Source organism: Tenrec ecaudatus, chromosome 6 (assembly GCF_050624435.1).
Source record: "Tenrec ecaudatus isolate mTenEca1 chromosome 6, mTenEca1.hap1, whole genome shotgun sequence".
NCBI classification, from domain to species: domain Eukaryota; kingdom Metazoa; phylum Chordata; class Mammalia; order Afrosoricida; family Tenrecidae; genus Tenrec; species Tenrec ecaudatus.
In genome coordinates this window covers 15,051,833-15,069,301 of record NC_134535.1, presented here as the reverse complement: position 1 = coordinate 15,069,301, position 17,469 = coordinate 15,051,833, and the positions used below count along the sequence as shown (strand labels likewise).

The 17,469-nt window shown below is 60.1% G+C and overlaps 1 protein-coding gene across 2 annotated transcripts in view; it reads left to right on the top strand.

The window, feature by feature from the left end:
• TOM1 (target of myb1 membrane trafficking protein) overlaps nt 1-16,585 on the top strand; it is a 37,954-nt gene extending 21,369 nt beyond the window's left edge. The window contains exons 7-15 of one of the 2 annotated variants that reach the window (XM_075551012.1): nt 4,939-5,055; nt 7,342-7,475; nt 8,497-8,530; nt 8,805-8,898; nt 9,817-9,937; nt 12,237-12,312; nt 15,394-15,453; nt 15,721-15,790; nt 15,866-16,585. In XM_075551012.1, coding sequence (XP_075407127.1) covers nt 4,939-5,055; nt 7,342-7,475; nt 8,497-8,530; nt 8,805-8,898; nt 9,817-9,937; nt 12,237-12,312; nt 15,394-15,453; nt 15,721-15,790; nt 15,866-16,020 — 861 coding nt within the window. In that variant the 3' untranslated portion in view covers nt 16,021-16,585. Of the gene's footprint in view, nt 1-4,938; nt 5,056-7,341; nt 7,476-8,496; nt 8,531-8,804; nt 8,899-9,816; nt 9,938-12,236; nt 12,313-15,393; nt 15,454-15,720; nt 15,794-15,865 lie in introns of both variants that reach the window. The other variant, XM_075551011.1, reaches the window with a different exon arrangement.
• Nucleotides 16,586-17,469: the final 884 nt, after the last annotated feature.

Below are 17,469 nucleotides of genomic sequence, written 5' to 3'. Positions count from 1 at the left end.
GTAAGCAGCTGGCCACATCGGGGCCTGGACCCATGTCCACACCCTCAGAGGACCCACCTGAGTACAGAGGCGGCGACCAGTGGAGCCTGCGCTCAGTCCTCAGTGGCCCACAGGCTGGGCCAGTGCCCTCGCTGTTGGAGATGAGAGAGCCGTGCTAACCTGCCAGCCTCACAGTCCATCAGAAACCTCTGGGATTCAAGGGCAGGTCTGCCCGCCTCCAGGCTGATGCTGCCTGTGCCCCATCGGGAGGAGTGGGGGTGGGGGGTTTCAGACCACTCGGTGGCGTCCCCAGCACAGCAGGCCCCTCCCCATGAGCAACTGGGCTCTGCCCCTATGGTTTGCTCCCTTCGCCACCAGGGATTTCCCTTAACAGAGTGCTGGGCAAAGACAGGAAGCCCCACCCTGGCATCACCCTAGAGTGCTCCTGTACTACAAAGCCTGAAGGAGCTCTGAGGCTGGCTGGTGGAGGGCTTACGCCAGGGCTGGCTTCCCCAGGTCGAGCTGACTAGCATGGAAGGGCCCCCTTGGACTTGGTGGCGGGTGACCTGCACAGTCCCTTGCCTCAGCGTCTTCCTCCTTCATTTCCAGGCCTGGAGGGTGCCTAAAGACCATAGTCTCAAGGGGTCCACCAGACTTGATCCAACCAGCAAGCATGGTCGTTTCTTGAGCTTGAGATTTGTTCTGCATGTTCTCTTACTCTTCACAGGGCCTTCTTTTTTTAAATTATTTTATTGGGGGCTCATACAACTCTTAACACAATCCATTCATGCTTCCATTGTGTCTTGTACATTTGTTGCCATCATCATTCTCAAAACATTTGCTTTCTACTTGAGCCCTTGGTATCAGCAAGTCATTTTTCCCTCCCCCACCCTCCCTCATGAACCCTTGATAATTTATAAATTATTTTTTCATGTCTTACACTATCCAATGTCTCCCTTCACCCACTTTCCTGTTGGCTGTCCCCAGAGACAGGGTTGTATGTAAATCATTGTGATTGGTTCCCCCTTTCTACCCCACCTTCCCTTTACTCTCCTGGTATCTCTACTCGTAATATTGGTCTTGGGGTGGGGAGGGGTTCGTCTGTCTTGGATTCCCTGTGTTCCCAGCTCATATCTGTACCAGTGTACATCCTCTAGTCAGATTTGTAAGGTAGAATTGGGATCATGATAGTTGGGGGTAGGAAGCATTTAAGACCTAGAAGAAGTTGTGTTTCATTGTTGTTATACTGCACCCTGACTGGCTCGTCTCCTCCCCATGACCCTTCTGTAAGGGGATGTCCAGTTGCCTACAGATGGGCTTTGGATCCCCACTCCGTACTCCCCTTCATTCACGAAGATATGATTTTTTTGTTCTTTGATGCCTGAAACGTGATCCTGTTGACACCTCTGGTCACACAGGCTGGTGTGCTTCTTCCATGTGGGCTTTGTTGCTTCTCAGCTAGATGGCCACTTGTTTACCTTCAAACCTTAAGACCCCAGACGCTATATCTTTTGCTAGCCGGGCACCATCAGCTTTCTTTACCACATTTTCTTATGCACACATTTTTCTTCAGCGATCGCGTCAGGAAGGTGAGCATCATGGAATGCCAGTTTAATAGAACAAGTGTTCTTGCATTGAGGGCAGTCCTTAAGTGGAGGCCCACAGGCCTTCGTATGTGATCCTGTTGAGAGCAGTTGGTCTCAGTGAACCAAGACCGTCTAGTTCTCCTGGGCTCAGGGTTGTGCAGACCAATGTGCTCGTCCATCATTCCATCCAGTTCCAAACTGCGTCTTCAATGGTCCTCACTCCTTTCCCCTGGACAGGAGGGCCACCCAGGGTACTCAGTCACTGTAAACTTGGTGCTTGGGATGGCAGTTGTGGCCTGTGTACTCTGAGAGTGTGCACTTCTGAGCCATTTGACAAACTTCAGACGCAGCATGTCATATAAGTGTGAATGCTTAGCTGACGGAATTCCTGGTAAGAAAGACACAGGTGTATCTTAGAGACAAATGAAACCGAAGTTCCCAGAGATGAGACCCCCTACCCAGTGTGTATGGGATTATTTGCACATGCAGACAAGTAAACATACCAGCAGCCTCACACACCCCAACCCACTGGAGTTTGAGACCCTACAACCACTTAGGAACTCATGCTCTCCCTCGGGGCTACAGGTATGATGGGAAAGTTTCTGCTGAGTGGGTAAAATAATTGAAGGTGCATAAAAATACTAAACGCCACTCTGTGGTCCAGACCTTCTAGAAGCAGGCCCTCGGCTGCGGTCTGGCATGTGTGTGGATGGAGGCTTGGATGGCTCCTTGTGCTAGGAGACTGTTGCTGAATAAAACTGACTAGTTAAATCTCATTGTCCCCTTCTGTCCAGTCGTCCGGGTGTACACTACTGTGCTCCCAGAAGTCCCATGTGACATGGCTACACTGGGTTTGTGTTTAGTCATTCATTGTCCCCTCACTCTCACCACGAGAACACTTCATTGAGCTCGTGCAGAACCTGTACATGGGTCAAGAGGCAGTCATGCACCAGAACAAAGGACATCCTGTTTGATTCAAAGTCAAAAGAGGAGTATGTCGGGGGTGTAGCCTCTCACCATGCCTATTCAATCTGTCTGCTCTGCAAGGCCCCAGAGACGCTGGCTCATATGAAGGGCGCAGCCTCGGGAGTGGAGGAAGGCTGTGAACAACCTGCAGCCGCCTCCCTGGCTGAGAGTGAGGAGGACTGGAAGCACTTGCTGATGAAGATCAAGGAGTGCAGCCTTCAGTGTGGATGACGACTCAGTGCCATGAAGACCACAATCCTCCCCACTGGACTAATGGGTCACATGGTGAGACATGGAGAGAAGGGTGAAGCTGTCGAGAATTTTGCCTCGCTTGGATCCGCAGTCAACGCTCCTGGAAGCGGCAGTCAAGAGATCAAGGGCACGTTGCCCTGGGAAGAGCTGCTGCACTCTCTAGAGTGTTGAAAAGCAAGGGTATTGCGCTGGGGACTCGGGTGGGTCTGCCCCGGGCCGTGGGAGGCTCAGTCGCCCCCTGTGGGTGAAAGTGGGGCATTGAGTGAGGAAGACCACGAAAGAGTCCACGGCATTTGGCTTGTGCTGGTGAAGGGCATTGACGGCCAAATGAATGCCCGCCCGGTCTGTCTGCATAGAAGCGCAGCCAGAACGCTCCTGAGCACAAGCTTGGCAAGACTTCATCTCGTGTGTTGGGACGTGTTGTCGGGAGAGAGCAGTCCCTGGAGAAGGACAGCAGGCTTGGTAATGTCGAGGGATGGCAAAAGAGAAATAAAAGAAGGCCCCGACAAGGTGAACCAGCACAGTGCCTACAACAGTGGGCTCAGACGTGCACGCCACCGCCACTGCCGAGAGCCCCCGTGAAGGAGCACATCTTGTGAGCTTCCTTCCGCAGGTGGCAGCGGGGCAAGCGGGCACGTGTGCCCTGTAAGAGCTGGGTTGGAGATGCTGCCCTGCTCAGACCCTGGTGAGGGTGCAAGCAGAGGTGTCAGTTATATGCTGGCACTTAGTAGGTGGTCACCAAGTAAGTGGCTGCTGCTGTCACAGTCACCAGGTCACAGGTGGCACTCACATTTTGAAATCAACCAACTATAACTAGGTCTTATAATTGAAACTGTTCCAGCATCGCCCAAGACACCCTCTCCTGACTGCTCGACGGGCAGTGACAACAGTCCTTCTGTCCAATCGTGTTGGGAACGTTCACGTTGACCTCCAGAGTTGCGTCTACACCGTGTGCATCGGAAATGAGCCACCTCGGAGCCCCCAGCCATATCTGTTGGAAAAAGCAACCTTGAGGCTTACACACAGTGCTTCCCCAAGCAGAGGCTCTGGTCCCTGACGCCCCGTGGACCAAGCATCCCACGGCCCTCCATCAGTTTGACTCAAGCCAAGCGCTGGGACACCAAAGCTGACTAGGAGCAGCACGCAGTCCGTTCCCCAGGGGAGAGAAGGGGATGACACCCCTGGTTCTTGCCGGGGGAGGCAGCATCCCAGTTACCCCAGGAGACGAGAAAGGGGGCAACATTTCAGTTACCCCAGGATAGGGACGCACGCTGCAGTTAGTCCAAGAGGAGCACAAAGGGCCTGCAGCCTGGAGGCAGCAGGGCGCAGGCCCCTGAAGGACACATCCCGGCAGCCACAGACCCATGAGTCTGGGTGGACCACCTGCTGCAGCAGATCAGGACCCCATCACCGGGCCTGGCGAGAAAGTGGCTGAGCCTGCAGCTCAGTGGTTAGTGTGCCAGTGCCCGCAGCCTGGCAGCTTGCAGAGCAGGGTCCTGAGTGCCGAGGATTTACCAACACGTGCTCAGACGGCACCCTCCTCCATTCCTCAAAACCGTCCCCACTGTCAAGACCGCGAGCAGGTCGTCACTACGCACGCTCTTCCTTGACAACCACTGCATCTCAGCCACCAGAGAGCCTATGGAATGGAGAGCCCCTGCTTCCTGCCACCTGGCTACCTCATTTCTCTTCGTCACGCCCCCTCTACCCAGTGCCCTGTGAAGGGACACCCCCTTCATTGTTAAAGCAGAGGTGTGTGCCCCTGCATCCCAGCCAGTCTGTCTGCCCTGCCTCCCGCTCCCTTAGAGAGCAGTGCCCAGCAAGCCTGGTCCTGACCCTCGGGAGACGCCACCCCCAGGGCCTCATTAGCTGCCACTCTGGACCCGGGAGACTCCGCAGTCCTTGCATCTCGGCTCAGTGGTTCATTCACCTCCACTTGTTTTCCTCGGCTCTCTCCTCGCGCCAGGCTCCCCGTCTGAAGATGGTAACGGTTGGTAGCAGCTCTGAGGGTAGGGGCAAGCCCACCACAGGCCTCTTCGTGCAGGACTGTGGCCCAGGAACTAGGGAGGACCCCAGTAGGTCCCGCCCCAGGGCTTCTGGTGTCAGGCTCCTGCCCAGCCTGGTGTCTCTTACCGTGGGCCCTGGTGTCTTCCAGATCGGGAAGCTGCGCAGCGAGCTGGAGATGGTGAGTGGGAACGTGCGGGTGATGTCAGAGATGCTGGCCGAGCTGGTGCCCACCCAGGCCGGATCCGCAGATCTGGAGCTGCTGCAGGTGAGCACACACGCACAACACAGCACGCGTTCACTCCCTGGTCAGAGCAGGAGATAGTTGAAGCAGGGATGGACTCCATCAGGTTAGAATTCAGTTCTTTCCTTTGCTGGTTTTTGGTGTACACACAATCCCCTCTTTCCCCCGTGGAAACGCCAAGCCTCTGCCTGGCAGTCAACTCAGCAGCTGGTAGCAGAAAGAGCTGGAAGGTGAGCATCAGCAGGCAAGACACCAGAGGAGGGCTCAGCAGTGAGCGGGGCTGGCAAGCAACAGGGCGGCCTGGAGAGGACAGCCATGGACTTGGGAGCAGTGGCCGGTGGGGGGCTGCTGGTAGTGCGCCATGGCCCCCGTGCCAGCTGTGTGATCACAGGAGCCCAGGGGTTGTGTGTGTGGACAGACGCCTGCCCTGTGGAGGTAGCACAGAGGGGCTGCCTGAGGTGCCAACAGTGTTGGCTTTTCCAGGGCACAGAGGGGCACAGTGCACATGTGCCTATTCAAGGAGGTCCTCGCAGCCAGTGAACCGCCTCTTCTGGAGCGCAGGGGTTGGCTCTGACCCTGGGCTGACCGAGCAGGTGCCAGCACAGTGAGTGCACTGGCAGGGGGCCCTTGCATCCAGGGTGGGAGGCTGAGGTTACCGGGTGAATGAGCACAGGGATGGGAAGGCTCGGTGAGAACCGATGTGTGAGTGGGAGCAGCCAGGTGGCTCCAGTGCTGTCAGATGTGGGGTCTCAAGCCGAGGCCACAGAAGAGAACACTCAGTCACAGCTCCCAGATGTGGGGCACTTCCCTGGTGGCAGGCTCTGACGTAGCACAAACCAAACCCACAGCAGTACACAGCACAGAGCAGAACTGCCCCATAGGGTTTCCCAGGCCGCAGCTTTACGGCAGCAGACCAGACCACCTTCTCTCTCTCCCACGGAGCATCTGTGGGTCCCAACCACCGGCCTTTGGGTGCACATTCCCTCTCCCCTTCCATTATCCCCATTGATCAGACCAGCAGACTGAGGCAAACAGGAAGGCGGTAACGTGCCCAGCCTCGCAGACTGAGCTTTGAGCGTAGGCTGCCTGACTGCAGATGCTCGTCTTCTGCCTTGAGAGTCTTCGCGAGGAAAGAAGCAAGGCTTCAGGGTGCCTGGTCGCAGGCTGTCGGAGGTAGAAGCACTGCACTCTGCCCCACCCACGCTCACGGGGAGGAGGAGTCCTGGCCCCGGCAGAGGGAGGGTGGCAGAGTCCAGAAGGCCAGGACAAAGGTTGAGCTTCTCCTGGTCTGGCTCACAGCTGCTGGAGAAAAGTAGACTGGAGACAAATGTGCCAAGGACTATCCCTCTGGACCTGAAACCACGGCCAGTCCCCGGGGGGCAGCTCCCTGCGGAAAACACGGCCCTTGACCGTGAGCAAGCCAAGCCTGTGTTGGTGATGGCGTGTCCTTCCGACCCCTCATAGGCCTATAGGACAGAGTGGGACTGCCCTGTTGAGCTCCCGGGGCTGAGTTTGAACAGTTGACCTTTCAGCTGTCAGGAGCATCCCTGAGGTGCCTCTGGGGCTGGCAAGAGTGGTGTTTTGCATAGAGAGTTTTCAGTAGAAAGAGGTCGCCGTGATTGTCGGCCTCGGTCCCGGAGCAGAAACCGCCCCGAATGTAATGGAGAGCGCCGGAGTGTGGCGAATGACGATACATAGTGTTCGCTTCTTAGCATTTACACACGTCATACTAAGGGCACCCTTCCTTGGGACGGGGTCTCTACTGTGCAGCGTGGACGGAAACCAAAAGTCACTTCAAGATGAAACCCAGATTCACTACCATCGAGGCACTGCTGACTCTCAGTGAAACCCTGCGGGGTTCTAAGCCTGTACCTGTGTATGGAAGTAGATCGCAGCCCAGCATGTATCACTGCACCACCAGGGGTCCTCAAGATGAAAGAGTTCATCGGTGGTGCTGTTGAGACAAAAATTCAAAACCAGGGTGAAGTTGGTAGTGAGTGCCAGCTGGGTTTCGCCCCAGCACTGTGGCCGCGCATGCCCAGAGGGGCTGCACTGTGTCCCCTGGACCTCCCGCCTGCATTTCCTCAGAACTTTCCAGAAGGCTGCAGAGCCGGGCTGAGCCGCAGAGCGGGTTGGCAGGCTGTGGTCCCAGTGCCGTAGATGTCAGTATGGAACACGTCAGAAGTGAGACTCCAGGGCCCTGAAGCCCCATTAGGAACCCCCTCCTTCCTCCAGGGCCTGGAGCCCTGTCCTGTGGAGGTGACCCCTCTCGGGCTGGTGGGTGACCACCTGTCTCCCTTCCCTGGGCAGGAGCTCAACCGGACGTGCCGGGCCATGCAGCAGCGGGTCCTGGACCTCATCCCCCGCATCGCCCACGAGCAGCTGACCGAGGAGCTGCTCCTGGTCAACGACAACCTCAACAACGTGTTCCTGCGCCATGAACGGTGGGGGTCCGCGGGGCCTCCCTGCCCCAAGTCAGCCCCGCCCAGGGACACAGGCCCCCACTGTTCCTGCTTGCCCACTTCCTGAGAGGCCCCGGCTTAGCTCCTTGGGAAGCTTGGTTTCACCAGCCCCTGATACCATTCCCACTGAGGACCCCATCTGTGCAGGGGCAAGAGAGGTCCCGTGAGGAATGCGTGAACACAGCATCTCTCTCTAAGCGGGATGCACTGGGCTGCCGAGCAGTTGGCAGGCAGGGCTGGGGGGGGCCTGGTCCCAGTGCCCTGGGGCGCCAAGCCCAGAGCCCTTCCCGTCCACCGGGACGGTGGTGCACTGCAGCCACCGTACCTGTCTCCTCCTGCTCTGAGTCTCAGGGTGCCCGCCTCCCAGCCACCTTGGGCACAGGGGTAGCTGTGCCCCTCCCCCGACTCATGGGACTTCACCGATCCCAGGGTCTCGACCCTGATCCCTCAGTCATTGGAGGCAGGCTTGCCCCCTGCCCTCACGAGGCACCTGCACTTCCAGGTGAGGCCATCTGCCCAAGGCCACACCAAGTGGCAGGATCGGGCCTGGCAGCGCTCTTCCCCATCAGCTCAGCGCCCCTCGGCCTGTCTGTAGGCTGGTGAAATCCACAAGCCAAACTCACGTCCGTCAAGTTGATGGCGCCTCAGTGACCCCCATAGGACAGGGAAGAGGGCAGGAGGGGCTTCTGTCTCAGACCACGCAGAGCTCTGCTCACCTGCAGACAGACGCCCACCCTCGTGTGCATCTGTAACTGAAAGGGTTACCCCACCCGCCACTGTGTGCCCGAGAACCTTTTCCTGGAGGGTCCCTGCTGAGAGGGGCGTGGTTTGAGGGTGGCCCTGGAATCTGAGCTGGGACACTCCTGCACTTGAAGTTGAAGTGCCTTGCTGGACTCGGCGCTGTCCAGGGCTCTGCCCGCTCACCTGCAGCCCGGCTCTGGGTTTGAGACCCACAGTCCTGGCTCTGAGTGAGAGTCCTGAAGCAGGCCTTCTCTGTCTCCAGGTTTGAGCGGTTCCGGACAGGACAGGCCGCCAAGGTAACAAGGCCCCTCCCACCCGGTAACTAGGTCCTGCTGTGCCCTGGGGTTGATTACTTACCCAGGGTCCCCCCCTCACCCCAACCCCCGCTCACACTTGATGCCACGGTCCTGTTCAGTAAGGCTGCGCACCAGCTGATGCCCAGGGCCCTTTCCGATCCCCCCAGAGGTCCGGAGAACTAGACAAAGCGAGGCAGGCCGTCCCGCAGCTTGCGGGCAGGAGTAGGGCTGCAGGCCACAGGGTTGAGGGGCATGGTGTCTCATTCTCCTTTAGGCCCCCAGTGAGGCCGAGCAAGCTGCAGATCTCATTGACATGGGCCCGGGCCCAGCATCCCCCAGCCACCTCTCATCCCAGCTGGCAGGAATGAGTAAGTGTGTGGGATGGGAAGGGCAGCAGTATAGCCTGATACTGTGTGCACCTGCAGTTCTGGGGGGTGGGGGTGCCCTCAAGTACACAACTAGAGCTGGAACCCCAACAGCAAAAAGGTGGCCCAAACTGCACCTCACTGGAGTGTCAAGCCGAATCTTGCTGCCAGGTTGGATGCCCAGGATGAACCCTCCATCCCCCACCCCCCCAACCCCAGTACCCACAGCCTCGCCAGGAGGCCTGCTCCTGTTCTGGTCCCCTGGGTGCCTTTGGGCAAGTCCCCGTCCCCCCCCTTGCATGCACGCACGCTCTCTGCTCTGCAGCACCGGGAGGCCCAGAGTGGCTCGCAGGCGGTGGTGCAGACTGCTTAGACTGGTAGACAAGGAGTGAGGAGAGCTGGCCAGGCCCCAGGACACTGCTGGTCAGCGGGTACATCCCCGGCTCATCTGTCACGGCAGCGATGGCCTGCTTTCCTGCCAAGCTCGAGGAGAGAGTGGAGATCACAAATTTGAATCACTAAACACGATTGTTCATGTTTGAAAAGTCAACTCAGTGTCTAACGACTGACCACCCATCTGGAGCCCTGACTGTGCCAACAGCCCCACGCTCAGCTGTTCACAGAGAAGCTGGAGGTTCAAGTCCACTGGAGGCCCCTTGGAGAGCAAGGCCAACGTCTGCAAGGCCACTCCGGAGAGCCCATGTGTGAAGCCCAGTTATACTGGCACAGGAGCTGGAGAGAGGACAAGACTTGTCCAGGGCCCACCACCTGCGGGCGGCCTCCCCCATCCTCATCCCCTCTGCTCAGGCCCCACTTGGCTCTGTCTCCACACCAAGTGCCAGGCCCTGGGCCCTCCAGGGAGCAGCTCTGCCTGCCAGCACAGCTGGCGGGTCTTCCATGTGGCCCTCCCTGTCCCTACAGACCTGGGCTCCAGCAGTGTGCGGAGCGGCCTGCAGTCTCTGAACACCTCGGGCCGCCTGGAGGATGAGTTCGACATGTTTGCGCTGACTCGGGGCAGCTCCCTGGCCGACCAGCGGAAAGAGTGAGTGACAGCCCAGCATCCCTGCAGGATATGGGGCATGGGGCCCACTGAGGCACGGTATAGAGCCTTGGAGATGGCCGGTTCCTGTCCCCTAAGTTGGTGCTCCAGGGTCTCTTGCTCCCGTGGCCAGTGGGAAGCGGGGGGGGGGGGGGGGGCGCCCACCACTGATGACCAGCCATGTCCCACACACACCCATAACTTGACCTCATGTTGTCAGGAGGAAACTGAGGCAGCTCTGGGTTAAAAGCCCAGGGCTGTCTGGCTCCCAAACTGTCTCAACCCCACCCCCACCCCGTCTCTACGTGCCAATTCCCCAGGGCATGATAAGCTCCCAGGCCTGCTAGGCCTTCCATTCTTGCTTCACCCCCACCTGTAACTCCCCCAACTGTCCCTGCTGCCCTCTGGCCTGCCTTCCATGCACAGAGCTGGACTCTGGTCCGCCTGCGGCCTGTCTCCACATCCAGGCACGGGCCCCAGCCTGCCAGGGGCTGGCTCCCCTAAGGTTCCCCGGGGTGTGTGTCGCCCTTTGCTCTGACTCCGTCTTTGAGGACACCACCAAGGGCCTGGAGGTAGAGACAGGCCGCAGATGGACCAGAGTCCAGCTCCTGCCCCTGCCCAGAGCCAGCCCTGAGTTGTGCGTTGCAACCCAACCTGGGACCTGGGACCAACCCCCGTGGCTGCTTGTCATGAAGCTAAGGGTCTTGTCGTGCCTGCTGCACAGGGGGAAGCAGAGGGAAGCATGGGGCCACAGTCCAGTCTTCAGAGCCAAGCAAGCAGTTGTACTGGGCCCGGGTGGACGGAGGCATAGGCTGCAAGGGGCTCCCTGGGACCCACGGCCTCAACGGAGAGGGCCTTGCGAGCAGCCAGCCATCTCTCTGCTGCAGTGCTGCCTGCACCAGGAAGGGAGGGGGACAGTCTGCACCAGGAGGGTCGGGGACGGGGGGCAGCAGGAGGCGCTGTGTGGGCAGAGGTGAGCATGGTGCTGGAGCAGCGCCAGGGCCACACAGCGACTGTCAGAGGGAGCATGAGCCCTGGTGTCCTCGTGGTTACGCATTGGGCTGCTCACCACAAGGTCAGCAGTTCAAAACCACCGGCCGTCCTGGGAAGCTGTACTCTCAGAAGCCCCTGAGGGCAGGCCCATCCTGGCTGATGGGGTCGCCATGAGTCATCGTCAACTCTGTGGCAGTGAGTCTGAGTGGGGAGCATGGGAAAGATTTTTCTTTATTTTCATGACCCACTCTTCAGAGCGCCATCAAACGGAAACTGCAGGGTCCAGGGCTGGGGGCTCATTCCCCCTGAGGCTCACCCTGGGCCACCTCTACCCCAGCAAGACCTTCCAGAAGGGAGCAGCTCTTCTTCCCTTTGTTCTCTGTCTCGCTGTCCCCACCCCTTGCCCTTCGGCCTTCTTTAGCTGGTGATCTGACTGGCTTTGTTCCCTGGGGCTCATGACTCCACCAAGGCTTTTTCTACCTGTCTGACCTGCCCCTCCCTTCTTCCTTCCTCCCTCCCTCCCTCTCTCTCTCTAACCTGCAGGCTGCACTGCCTTCCTTCCTCAGCGGCCACCTGTGCCAGTCACAACCTCTCACACCAACCTCGTTGGAACCCTGGGGGCCCAGTGGAGAGTGATGGGAGGGTAGCCAGCTGGCCAGTCATGGTCCTGAGGATGGGACTTTTGCAGAGTGTGGGGACCATGTCCCGTCACCGCCCCCCAACTTCCCATTAGCAGCCAGGAGAGCACCCACCCCAGCTTCCTCTCTCCCCCGAGTCTTGGTCTCAAACCCAGCAAACTTGTCCTCCTCTTCCTCCTCCTCTGGCTCCCTACTCTGGCCCTGCTGGCTATCAGCCTCTCAGGCCAGCTGGCCGGCGGCCCCTAGAGGACATCCGAAAAGCTGGCTTGCCAGCTAGCATCACCCAGCTGGGGCGCCCCGCAGGCCCTCAGCCAGCCCAGCCATCTGCCAGGGTGTGCTCCACTCAAAGGCAACCTTGTACAGACCCAGCTCTGACACGGAGGGGCTCCCAAGAGCCTACAGGGGAGTGTGGCCCTGAGCCTGGGTCACTGTCGCCATTTCTCACTCCCTGACCTGGGGCTCGGTCCACTCCAGTTTCAGTCCTGGGGGGCCAGGGGCCAGGGCCCATCTGCAGGTGGGAGACACACCTCCCTTGCACAGGAAGAGCAGGACAGTGAGGAGGGGCCGTGGTCCAGCTTGTCCCCCGCCACCACCCTGCCCCCTCCTCACAGCCCCCGGTGTGCTTGCCTCCACACGTTGACATCTAATGGCGTGGCTGCTCTGTGTTCCAGGGTCAAGTATGAGGCCCCACAAGCCACAGACGGCCTGGCTGGAGCCCTGGATGCCCGGCAGCAGAGCACGGGAGCGGTAAGCAGAGGGCCCGGGCACCCTGGGCCTGTCCAGACAGGTGGGGCAACATGTGCTGGGTTCCAGGCAGGGGTGGAGCAGTAATAGAGGCCCCGGCCGCCCTGAGGTCCATTCAGCGTGGATGAGGTACTTACCCCTTCCCGGCGCTGGCTCAACACACAGCCATTGGAAGAGCAGTTCTCAGATTGGTCTGACAACGAGACAAACAGGACTCTGCTGTCTGAGAGCTGAGGGCACTGGGTTGGCGAGGGTCCGTCATCTGCCCAAGGCCGTGCAGCAGACCGGGTGGAACAGGGGTTCCAAACTGAGGCGGAGGAGGCCAGGCCACGGGGTAGCCTCCCCACTGTGTCCTTGGGCAGGTTGGGCACCTTCTTGCCGGTGGGCGTGATACTCGTATCCATGGTACCTTCCCACAGCTACTCTGATGGGGTATGACATGCTGGGCACAGGCTTCAGGCCAGTCACGGCCTCGAGCGGATGGGCCCTTTGTTTTATGCGAAGGTGGGCATTCCGGGAAGCTTTCCTGAGCGACAGCCCCACGCAGGCGCTGGGCAGCCACTGTGCACTGTGTGGACAACCCCACCCCTGGACAAGAGCTCTGAGCACACTGCCTGTCCCCCTTTGGCACTGGTTTCTGGGTGCCCCCAGACCAGGCAGGGCTTCTGCTCCATAGGGAAACGGGCCTCGGTCTGAGGAGAGGAGTAAAGAGGTGAATGAGGAGGTGGGCGGCAGCTCGCGGGCATCAGAGACCCGGCAGGCTGAGGGCCTCAGGGTGGCAGTGAGGACTGTGGACGGCCCTGGAACCTCCAGCTGAGCCTCTGTTTGCAAGGATCCAGGACAGAAGCAGGGGAGCCAGTTAGGCCGCAGAGTAAAGCCTACCCATGCCCCACCCTCAGCCCCCAGCTTCTGTGTGACTGGTCCCAGCCCTCCAGGAGGACATGGCCCTGTGGCGGCAGGTGCTCTTCCTTCGCGGCAGGTGGCCTGCCCGCGCCCGCCCACAGACACAGGTGCAACCAGGCCCAGGGGTGGTTTCTTTGGGCAGGTTCGTTAACAGGCACGTATGGTGGGCCCGGCCCTGGGTCGAGCCCTCATGAAACCCAGCAGTGTGGGGGCAACACCGAGCCTCAGAGGCTAAATCATCCCTCACTCACCTGAAAAGCGGGAGGAACAAAGGCATGTGTGTGGGGCCGGTGGGGGACAGGGACGGGGTGGGGGGGGTGGAGGGAGGAATCCAAGCTCTGGGAGAGCCAGCACTCGCTCAGCCTGCCCAAAGCATCGCTCACGTGGCCTCTTGTGGGCAGAGGCTGTCCCTCAAGGCAGCCGTGCCAGCCTGCTGGCCCCTTCCTTGCACCGTGAGAGCCCAGACAGGTGTGTCACTCGCTCTGGGCACTCAGCCGCTCAGGACCACGAGTAGGACTAAAACCCAAGTCTCCGGGTTCCCAACCCAAAGCTGTCCCTCTGGACTCCCTGACAGTGAGTCTGCAGGAAGGGGCTCTGCCCACAGGAAGTTGGGACCCAGTCACTCGTCCCTTGCCCCCCTCTGTGCCTTTCCCAACACCCTTTCAGGGCCCCCCTGGTGCTCAGATCTGGCTGTGTGGGAAGGTTTTTACCCACCGTGCCACCAGAACTTGATGCCAAGCTCCCATTCAGAGCTCTCAAGTCCCTGAATTACTGTGGATCCGCCCCCATGCTCCGCCAGTGAGACAGACACCCTTCACCTGCCACCACACCTTTCATACTGCATGTCCACATGCCACGCCGCATACACACGCCGCACGTCCAACCACAGCTCTGCCGTACTGCACCTGCATCACATACACACCTCACCACATTGGATACATAGGGTGCATGTGCACACCTCACCACAATACACATACACCGCCATGCATGCACACAGCACACAGCTCTCCACACCAATCACACTACCCGCAGAACATCACACACACCACACTACACACCACACTCGCACACCCTGCTCCTTAACCACACATACCACATACACATACAACACCAGGCACACAGACACCATGGCACCCTTAGACCCCCCAGCCATGCTAGCCCGGCCCCGCCCCTGCAGCACGCCCCTCTCTCACCCAGATGGAAGGCAGCAGTGAGAAGAACCTCGGTGACTGGATGGTGAGACTGGCATGGGGAGGGGCCAGGAGAGCTGGTGCTGCTACCTGGGCAAAACGGGGCCAAGGAGGTGCTCTCTGAGGGCGTGGGAGCCACGGCTGAGCGGAGGAGGAAGGGCGCCCTGGGTGCCAGGCGGCGAGGGCTCTTGTTGCGCTCCATGGCTTAGCCAGTTCCCAGGTCGGCCCAGTGGGTCCCAGCCTGTTAGCACCCACCGTGGTCTCCCTCTTTGCATTCGCTCCTCCTCGACTCCCCAGGGCCTAGCAAGTGCTCCTGACCCCCAGGAGCACCTCTGCTTGCGGATTGAGCAGGAGAGAGGGGCTGCTGCTGGCTGGGAAGTGGGCTCTGCCTTTCCTCTGGGTGCGGGCTCCTGGGGCTGCTGGCGGAGCTTGGGGTTGGACTGACTGGGGCAGAGGTGGCCTCCCTCCTCTCGGCAAACTGGAGCAGTGGCTCGCAGGGCCCTGAGCATTTCCCCGAGGCCTCCCCACTGAAGCCAGGACAGTGGGGGCTGCTCCACCTTCCTCCGACTGAAGGAGGAAATGGCATCCGGGGACGACCTTGCACCCCCGGGGTGGGGGGGGGGCTGAGGCAGACCGGAACCTTCTAGTCTCGCCCTGCTGGCAGTGGGTGTGCCCACAGCAAAAGTGACCAGAGTGGGCAGGGAGCAGATGGAAGGAAAGTCCTGTCCTGGGCCTAGACCAGAGTCACACGCCAGTGGGGCTGTCACCCACTGAGCCCCCTGGCCCTTGACCTCGTTCCCAGCCTGCACAGCAGGCAGGATGGTGGGGGCAGGCAGCCGGGCAGCAGCATCTGCATTTCCGTGCAGCCAGGCCAGGAGTGTGTAACCCTAACCCTAAGCCGAGAGGGACAGACTGCCCACTGAGTTCAGAGAGAGGGGCTGGTAGAGGCCGCCTGCCCTGTCCCCCCACACACCCCCTCCCTGCCTTCCAGATCCCCGTCACCCAGGCCTGCCTCATGGAGGACATCGAGCAGTGGCTGTCCACAGACGTGGTGAGTCGGGCGCGCCCTGGGACCAGGGCCATGGGCAGTGGGGGGCACAAGTGGGCGGCTAGTGAGGAAGGGAGAGGGCTCACCTGACCTTCAGCAGCCGACGGGGCCCACCTCTCCCCTGGACACTTCTTGTTCCCAAAAAACTCAAGGCCATCAAGTCAGTTCTGACCCAGGCGGTGCAGTAGAGGAGGGCAAACTGCCCGTGTGAGATGGGAATGCTGCCCCGCGTGTCACCGGCTAACCACCTCTCCTCTGCCTCCCTCCCAGGGGAACAATGACGCTGCTGCCCCCGCCGCCGCTGCCACTGCCGAGGAGGGGAAGGGCGTCACCAGTGAAGGTAGTAGTCCCCAGGCGGCACTGTCCCCCAGGAGCCCGCCATGGCCCACACCCACCCACTCTCTCTCTCCCCTAGAATTCGATAAGTTCCTAGAAGAACGGGCCAAGGCTGCCGAGCGGTTGCCCAGCCTCTCCAGCCCCTCAGCGGAGCATCCCCCGGGGCCCCCTCCAGGCTCCGCCCCTCGGAAAAAGACCCAGAAGAAAGATGACGACATGCTGTTTGCCTTATGAGTGGGGCTGCTCCCACCCCGCTGGGGCCTCCCTCCTCTCCTGGGTGTTTAGGCTGCTTCGGGGGCCTGTCCCCTCTTCTCTCTTCGCTGGAGCTGTCCCGGCTGCCTGGGTGGTGGAGGGAGGGAGCTGGTGAGTCGGAGAGCAAGTCAGTTCTCCCCGGGCCCCCCTGCCTCCTCTCTATCCATCAACCCCCACTACAATTGGACAGGCTGGCTTCTGGGGTGCCGTTCTGTGACTTCCCGTCCTGGGAAAGCCCTCCAGGACCCCCCCAGCTGGGCCTGAATCACTCAGCCCTCTCCCAGCCCTGCCTTGAGGGCCCAGAGGCTCCAACTGGCTGCTAAGGGCAGGTGTGCCCCCTCAGAGCTGCAGGCTGGTCAGGTACGAGACCAGCCCAGGCTCCAGGCTGCCTGGGGTGTCACAGCCTGTACAGTCTCTACTGCCTTTTCGTCTTTTCTCTGCTCCCCCAGGACAGCCCCACACATACCCCATCCTGGCCCCGCGTGCTCTGGTCCCCTTGTCCTGGGAGAGGTGCCTTGTGTCGCCTCAATTAAAGGTAGAAAACTGGCCTGCCGCAGCACTGTTGTTCAGTCTCCCCGGAGAAGGGGCTGCTCGTCTCGACTGGGCAGGGACTCCTTCGGGCTGGGCTGGTGGCTGGCTGAAGGTGGGTGTCCCAGGAGGTGGGTGTCCACAGGTAGAATGGTGCCAGATGGCCAGCAGCACCTGCTCAGGGGCAGCCCACCATCACCTTTCCACCCAGCTCAGCCACGCAGCCCAGCCAGCAGGTGGTCTTGCTGGGTGGTGGCCCTGCAAGGTGACAACAGGTCCCTCAGAAAGGGGCCCACGGGGACATGTTTGCCTGCTGGGTAGTCTGCAGGGCAGGCACTGTACACCCATGGCATTGTCCTGTTGGTAAGAATGCCAGGACTTGACTCGGTGGGTCCAGCAGGTTACTGTGCAGGCACATTCTCCTGCACAAAGACCCCATCTCAGAGAGAACTTCAGAGAACACTTAAGAAGTCTTCCACAGCCGCGGGAGGGAGGGAGGGAGGGAGGGAGGGTGTTAGCACGAGGTCGTTGTGGTCTATGGTTTGCTGAGAAATAACGTCACAGTAACGGGGCAGGGGTAGGGGAGCTGCAGGGGGGGGGGACTGGAACCGCGAATGGGACACAGACACTCCTAGAAGAGCCTACAAGGTTGGTCCAGGGCCCCTGACCCAGGCAGGCAGAGCCGGGCTGGGCACTGGAAGGCCCCCGTAAATGGTCTCCATCAAAGACTGCCAGACAAGCCCCTAAGGGAGGCAACCCCTCCCCCTGCTGCCTGGGGGTGGGTGGAGGGAATCCCCATTACAAGACACTCTGGTCCTGCCGCCTCCTGGGTGACAGAAGGACTGGCATGGAGGTAGGTGTCGTGTACACGAGACTGCAGGTGGATTTGGGGCTTTCACTGTC